Raw genomic sequence first — 8,264 nt, 5'->3', positions numbered from 1 at the left:
TATTTTGTTTAGTATTACAATGATACTAATGAATATGCCACCAGTATTTAACTTAACTTACCTCTCCGGCGGGGCCCCACGGAGATAAGTGACGTTAAATACCAGCAGCATATTCGCAGCACTCAATAAGCTATTATTATATTATATCTATTATATACACTGAAGCCAGAACGGCTTTTGGGACCATACTACTAACGTCTCCTATACATGGCATAAGCAGCCTTGTCACTGACAGTGTTTGCTAAAAACACAGCAGATGTCATATCCCTTTTAGTGAGTTCTAAAGGGGTTATGGCTGATTCTTAAATAGAGTCCTTAGAATGAATGTACGGTATACATAATTTAAATACATAGATGGCAGCAGTTTTCACCATAATTGGGAAAACCCATTTTAATCAGGATGATTTTTTCAAACACATTAGATTTAAATAAACATCCTGACATTTTAATGGATAGTTTTTTATAGAAACAATAACAGCTTTCTTGTAATGAGCTTAGGAAAGGGTAGTAGATCAGATAGAAAAGCTAATAATGCTAGTATATATACAGTAAGTGGCATACATCACCAGAGCCGTAACTAGACTTTTTGGTACCCTGTGCCAGAGAGAGCATTGGCGCCCCCCCCCCCACATTTTTTAAATAGGGACAAAAGAGAGTGCACTTGAAAAAGGGCCATGGCTTCATGGGGAAGGGCCAGGGAAGAGATAGGGGTACTCTGGGGCAGCCAGGAGATGCTGGGGATAAAAGAAGAGGAAGCTACAAGTGAGAATGATAACAGTGAAATTGAAAGGCCCAAACAGCGCCCCCTGCCCTGCGGTGCCCTGTGCCATAGCACAGGTCGCACTACCCTAGTTCTTCCCAGTGATATACCCTGTATATCACTGGGAAGAACACAGTTTCTTACAAGGTTCTAGATTCAATTGTAGTAAATTAAAATGTTTCAAATTGTGGAATCGTCTGGTGTAGGAACTCCTCAACCAATATCTTTACAAAATTTTCCACACATGCCATAGCAGTGTGCAGTAACATTTGGTAAGATACCGTAATAGAAAGTAATGGGGCTGATTCTGAATCACATGCTAAGTGGCTGTAGTTATGGGCAGAGGCAGTAGCCTGACTTATTAGCTTATACTCTATACTAATGCGAGTATCCGATTAATGCAGAGGTTCTTTGTGAGCAAGTGGAAACCGTGCCACTCATTGATTTGTACGGCGGCTGCCGCAACCGTCATACACCTGTAGATTTTCCCCTGGAACAGGTTTTCCATCTCTGTACACATGGCTCAGAATTGCACCAAGCTTTTAATAAACACCCAGGACATGCCCATGACACTCCCACAAGTCAGGGTAGTTAATTGACATCACATTGTCACCACCCAGTTAACACCCCGAAAATGCCCCATTTCATGGAAAAAAGATCTAGCCAAGTTGTGTCCAACTCAGAACAGGTTGGACAACGAAAGATGAGTAGATTAGCATCTGCACTTGTGCTGTATGTACAAAATCAGCATTTGTGTCTGTGAAGAGAAACCTGTGCGGCTCACAAGTCAGCTCTAATATATGCAGCCGGACATCGATCCCCAGTGTCCCAAGTCTGTCTGTCCCGATAATATGGGGGTCACGCCCCACAATAAACCTTCACGTAGTGTTCAGCAGATTATGGATAATAGTCTGCAATTGACAGGTGATTACCATATTGAATTTGTTAGGGCTCATGCTGGGTACACACTTACATGACGGATCGGTCAGCAGAACACACTTACCAAACGGCCGCTTGATATGTCTGGCCTGATATCACAACTGGGTGTGCATTTAAATTTGCCACGCAGTTTTGATGTCAGTGTCGATGGTCCCTGCAGCCAGTGTATGGACGGGCCACATGGACACACATGCAGATGTTGTGCTGTAGGGCCAACCTGATATATCTGTGAACGACATCGGTCACATATCGGGTTTACACACCTGCCAATGCACTCGCGATATATCGTTCGTTGATTGCACAAACGATATATCATATGTGTACTCCCTGGCATCTTTCAACTGTGTTTTCACAAGTTTATTTTCAAATAAACAGATCTGATATTAGAAACCATTCTAACTTTACTATACACATTAGTGTTTATTTTTTATTTTTTAACTTTTTAAAAGCTACATGTTTTATTTTTTTCCCTTTAGCATAGGTAAATGGATCAGGAATTCCTACAATGATCTTTTTAATAATGGTAAAAACTAGTTAAAAATGTGCTTTGACATGTGTTTTACTAGCATTTGAAATACAAGAAAAACAGCAGTGGTTATTTGGCCTTTAAGATTACATTCACTTGTACATTAGTTAAGGAATATACTGTACCCAGAGGGAGGAGTGTAGGCTAATAAATGTAATATAACATTGGATAAGTCATATAATGTTGCCTTGTACACAAATGCTTTTTGCTTAGAAAATCTCTGCCCTTGGACTCTCTCTGAATACATAACACCTAATCCTGTTTTTCTGGTATCAGTGCCAGAGGGGGGACAGGTGGAGGATCCTGAGGAGCTAGTATACAAACCCTACCCTACTGAGAAAGGGGGGACCTGGGCTGAAGCTGTGCATCTGCACTATTAACACTTTATTTTTTCCAAGAAATTCACTTTTGGTTGTAACTGGTTCTAGGCAAAATGTTTTTCATTCTGTAATTCTACCTGGAAGACTGCGTTTTTCTTAGGCAGTTAAATGTTTGTTCACTTTTAACGACATTTGCTTTTTTGTGTGTGGCATGTACCTGTTTATCTTTGTCCCAGAAACCAGGGACAAAAGGGCCTCTGCTAGCCTTGCTGTAAAAGGAGGCCTTAAGACTCACTTCCCTAAAGCTGGGTACACATTACCCTATATGTAGACAATATGTTGTCCGATCCAACGGATCGGGCCGGCACATCGTCAATATCGGCCAGTGTGTACGCACTACTAACGACCAAGTGCGCTCCCATTTGGTGGTCAGTCGCATCGTCAGGTCTGCCCTAAATGCAGCTCAATCTTACAATGTCACTGACGACCCCATCAGCGGGATTCAGCTGGTGCCCACCAGGGCCGGATTGATGGCCACATGGGCCTGGAGCTGAAAATGACCAAAGGGCCTATTATGAGAAGCAGAGGAGGCGTTATCAGTGCTGTGTGGGTGTGGCCAGTGCCATGTGGGTGTGTACACCCCTATTCTCTCAGCCCCAATGTCTACATAAATATGTAAAAGGAATAAAAATCCTTCATTTTGTGAGGTAAATAGAAATACAATATTACTACTTATGATTTATGGCTGACCATGTGGAGAGCAGATGGCCAGTCAACATCATGTTGTCATGACAATGGGCCTATTTTTATGTGGAGGCCTGGAGCTGTAGCTCCATCCGCCCCATTGTTAATCTGGCCCTGGTGCCCACATATCAGGGGGCCGGGCACTGGATCGTGTAATGTGTACCGGCCACCCAATCTGTGAGCCCATCAGGGGTGTGGTCATCCACCGCATCGCTGGGTACACAGTTCGTTAAGTGTGTACCCAGCTTAAAGCTGTTACAGAAGTTACAGAACCTATGATTATAGAGGGTCAGAGGTTTAAGGGACCTTTTGAGGAAAAGGCCTGGACCCCATGTGCATTTGCCCTAATAACCATGTATACACAGATGGACCTTGCTATTCTGCCATTTCTTGATCTGTATATGCACTTTTCTCAGAATACAACATGTATGTCTGAAAATGGAAGCTCAAAATAGTTACCTGTTCTTAGTTATGTGTTATACAACTCTAACAGTCTGGCATATGTTTATTTTTTAGTATTATAACATTAGCATGTTAGTACATTGGTTCACTTGTGTATATTACTGCCTATGCGTTCTCATGTGCTCCTAGACTGAGCAAAATATTGCAAACTGTGGATGAGATCTTTTTTATACCTTCTTTAACCATGCAAATGTCAGTTCTCTTTTCACTCCTAAAAAGCTGTGCATATATTCCGTCTCCCCAATCCCTGAAAACATCTTTAATTAGCATTTTATTAAAACTGCACTGACTTAAAAGCATTTAAATAAGCTTAAATTGACATAATATAGATCAGCTTGTTATGGTTTAGAATGATTTAGAACATTGATCTGAGTATGTAAACTGATTTATTAGTGAGCATCTGGCTCCCTCTGCTGGGATTTCCCTTCTCCTTCCACTTCAGCAACAGGCTCTTTAAGGTTTATGCCCAATACTGAATTTATATCCCATGTTAAAAGTCTACTTACCTGAGGCGGATTACCACTGCATTTATGAAAAAGTTACAATCTGCTAGAGTGATGAGAGTCCAGTGATGTCTCCTTGTAAAACTAGTTTCCATATCAATAATTAAACACAACTAGGAACAATAGGAAAATGAATGAAAGAGAACTATATAAGGTACTGCATGTTACTTTGCTACTGCTGTCACGCAAATGTAAAGGTTAACTCTCCTTTAAAAGCCATATTGTATCCAACATTTATTTAAGAAAAAAAAGAGCTGAAGCAAAGTCTGAAATATTATAACAGCTTAAATGTGTACAAGTTGCAAAATAAAGATTTCATTTTGTACAATGCAGTAAAAAAAAGTAATTTTTCATTTATGCTATAGAAATATAAATAGTCTGACCAATGTGTTAGTCACCTGTTACCAGGAACTAGCAAGGAGTAAGGGTTTCTGATGGCAATAGGCAAAATTGTATACTCTTACAAAGTCCCATTGGCTTTAGGTTGTTAACAACAGTTCATATTCAAGGTGCCAAACATGATAGCTCTAACTGCTGAACTTTCATCAGGGAGAGCAGGAAACAAGGCTTGGCTACAGATTTTCTTACAGTAGATATATAGATCAATTAAACATTTCCACGGTATGAGCCTGATACTTTTATTCATTTGTTATTGATAACATTGGCCAGATGGTTTTTAGGAGTACCTGTCAGCTAGACGGGTTGAGGTAGACACTGTTGTTTTATAGTAGTAAGTCACTTTATTCTGGTGTGGCATTGCACAGTGCTCCATTTATCCTGGACAACAGCACAGGATTACTGGATACAGGGCAGATAAACAGCAGAGCCATTTTATTGGTGAAGTCAGAAGAGGACAGCAATTTTACCTCAATAATAAGGAAAGTCCTTTCTAAATTACTGATCACCGTCTACTTTTAAATCTGGCAATATTTATGAACTATGCAAAGTTGTTCAATAATTTGAATAATTTAAGAAGTGTGAGTTAAAGTATATGACCAGGAAAAGATTTTACTGCATTCTGTCAACTTTTAGTTGAACAAGTTATCATTTGTGTGTATATGGAGGTCCAAAACTGCCAGCAATTTTAACCAGTAGCTAATTTGGAAATTTTGACCGAGTATGCTGGGAAATGCAGTTGGCCATCCACATTAATTGGATCCTATTATTCAGGCAAGTTAGGAATGTTGGTATGAGATCAATGTGGCCAGCCACGTGTGCCAAATCACGAGCTCTGTCAGTGTACAGTATATACATTTGCAGAGCTGATACCTGAGTGGTCACCTTTACCATATAATACAAACCCAGTAAGAGAAGTTGCAGGTTCCATACCTGTCAACCTTCAACGTATATGTGCTAACAGTACTATACACAGCATATAATAAAGCAACTGCAGCCTAGCGATAATTCCCCTCAATACCATACTAAATAAAGCATTTGTACAATAACATGAGATATGCATTCCCCAGAATTGTTCAGTGCAATATCTGGCAGAGATGCCATAGGACGTAGTCCACAGTCCATTCTTACTGCTGGCAGATTTTCTCGAGTTTGGCATACTTTGGGTCAAAATCGTCCAGAAAACTAAAGTCCACATTGCTTTCTGGATAGGAGAAAGACACTGAATCCATTTGTTCCAGTTCCCCCTCATAGGCATATACCCGGGGCATGTATGTGGCTGTGTCCTCCGCATTAGTGATTCTCTGCAACCTCTGATGGATGGAAAGGAAGAAAGATTAGGGGCATCATAATGAACCTGTAATGACTGTTATGTTATTAAATGTCCCAATAACAGTAAGAGATGTGTTAGTTGAGATTTTTTGTTCCTATTTGTTAGACTACATTCTGGATTAATTTTTTTCATACAGTGTTACTTTTGTAACAAGAATGGGAAGTGCCAAGCTTCCTGCCTAACCGTAGCTTTAGAGTTTATTTAGAGGTACACTGGTTCCACAATCCACAGTTATATGCAAAACAACTTCTGCTGCCTAGAACAAAAGCAGGAAGCGGTTAATCTTCGTGTTTCAGCTAGACCTGAGGAGCCAAATTCGTGGAGTCGGAGGCAATTTTAGGTGGAGTCGGTGGAGATGTACCGACACTGAATCCAGCTATGATTCTGTTAAACCCTTTTTTAAAAAAAAAAAAAAAAACATTTAATGTATAGTTTGTAGCATATTTAATTTCTCAGGTTTTTTTTTAGAAATGTTAATAAAATAAATATATTTTATGTTCAAGATACTGTAATTAGAATAATGATTTATGTTTCCAAGCTAGTTATCCCCGTATTCTAGATCAAATGAAGTCTGATTTAAATTCATGGTCCAGCCACTTCATCTCTTGGATTGGCAGGGTGAACTCGGTGAAGATGAGCGTACTCTCTCGGCTCCCCTATATTTTTCAGAATCTTCCAATATTTGTTCCCCCCTATGTTTTTACATTTCTACAGTTCTCTATTGCACGATTTGTCTGGGCAAACAAATGTCCTCAGGTACATTTGAAGCTCCTACAACATCCTACACATAATGGTGAGTGGGGAATACCTGACTTTAAATGGTACTATTTAGCCTCTCAATTGTCTCACTGTGTCTAATGGTGCAACCCTGGTGCTCAGAAAGTCTGGTCTACTATTGAGGCTGTTGACTTGGGTTTATCTATGGTTTACTCCCTACTTTGGCTTCTGAGGCCTCATCGCCCCAAACTTGTTGCTTCTCATCCAATAGTCCCCTGCTCATTATCCATATGGGATTACGCTAACAAGAAATTTAAATTAGCCCCTAATCCTTCACCTGTTATTCCAATCTTCCATAATCCAGATTTTCCTACAGGTAAGAACAACATTTCATTTTGTGCTTGGAAAGACAGAAGTATTCTTTATCTAAACTCTAAATACTACTAGAGATGTAGATTTCTTAAATGTTCTCAGATTCAGGATGACACAGCTCTTTCTTCTAGGAATTTTTATCAATTTCTACAGCTCAGACACTTTCATAAAGTGAAATATCTCTTTTCGGGTAGACCCCTTTCCATCTTCAAGGCTTTATGTATGAGACACGCTTCGACTATAGGCTTGATATCCCATTTGTACACGCTGCTTGTTGAGGAATCTTCTTCTCAACGCAATCCCATGAAAGGGCCTGGGAGGTGGGTCTGGGTACTGCTTTGGATGACGAGGAGTGGGGTGAGGTCTGGGATAATGCTGTCTCTAGCTCTACATTTGTCAGAATTTAGGAGAACATCTATAAGTTATTATATGTATGGTACTATGTGCCCTCTCGGCTGCACAGAATATACCCTGATACTCCATAGCTGCTGGAGAGAATGTGCCAGGGAGGGCACCTTTTTTCATATATGGAGGTCCGGTCCAAATATAGTACCTCTTTGGAAGGAAATCATTAGGCTTATTACATGTTTACTTAATATCTCTATCCCCTACGACCCTAAATATTTTCTTCTCCCTCTAGACTTCCCTACGTTGACTAAGCATCAAAATAAATGAATGCGCCATATAGTTATTGTCACAACGTATCAGTTGGTGGCAGACTGGAAACAATCTGCTCCTCCATGTATGCAGTTTATCTTATCCCGATTATATGGTATATCTACAGAATGGAATATATAACTAGCATTATTAATCGTTCTTCTAAATCATTTGACAAAATATGGAACCCTTGGTTAGCCTCTCAAAATGCCCCTTCTCCTTTTGCCTTATAATAGCCACCCATATCTAGTAACTTATTTTTAATGTTTCTAGCCTTAAGACCCACCCCAGAGGTTTTTCTTTTTTCTTTTCCCTTAGTTTCTTTTTTCCTGCTCTTTTTATCTTTTCTTCCATCTTTCTCTCTCCTATACCACCTTACCCTTGGTCGTACATATTGGAATACTCTTTCTTATTATTAGAGTTATAATACAAAATTAATTTCTAAATGATCTGTTTTTTTGTATTGACCTGATATTTGTTCTACTTGTGATTTTTATTATTGAGTTTTTTCTATTGTCTTGTTTATTGTGATCTA

At 39.6% G+C, this 8,264-nt stretch overlaps 1 protein-coding gene across 3 annotated transcripts in view; it reads right to left on the bottom strand.

Annotated features, from left to right (window-relative positions):
- Window positions 1-4,473: 4,473 nt before the first annotated feature.
- The window catches only part of CDH26 (cadherin 26), a 162,169-nt gene continuing 158,378 nt past the window's right edge, over window positions 4,474-8,264 (bottom strand). For all 3 annotated transcript variants that reach the window (XM_088442571.1, XM_088442587.1, XM_088442582.1), the window contains exon 20: window positions 4,474-5,963. In XM_088442571.1, coding sequence (XP_088298697.1) covers window positions 5,778-5,963 — 186 coding nt within the window. In that variant the 3' untranslated portion in view covers window positions 4,474-5,777. The remainder of the gene's footprint in view (window positions 5,964-8,264) is intronic.

The sequence above is a fragment of the Taudactylus pleione genome, unplaced genomic scaffold (genome assembly GCF_031769625.1).
Source record: "Taudactylus pleione unplaced genomic scaffold, aTauple2 ptg000018l, whole genome shotgun sequence".
NCBI classification, from domain to species: domain Eukaryota; kingdom Metazoa; phylum Chordata; class Amphibia; order Anura; family Myobatrachidae; genus Taudactylus; species Taudactylus pleione.
The sequence above is the reverse complement of the archived record's forward strand: the minus strand, read 5'-3'. Positions and strand labels throughout refer to the sequence as shown.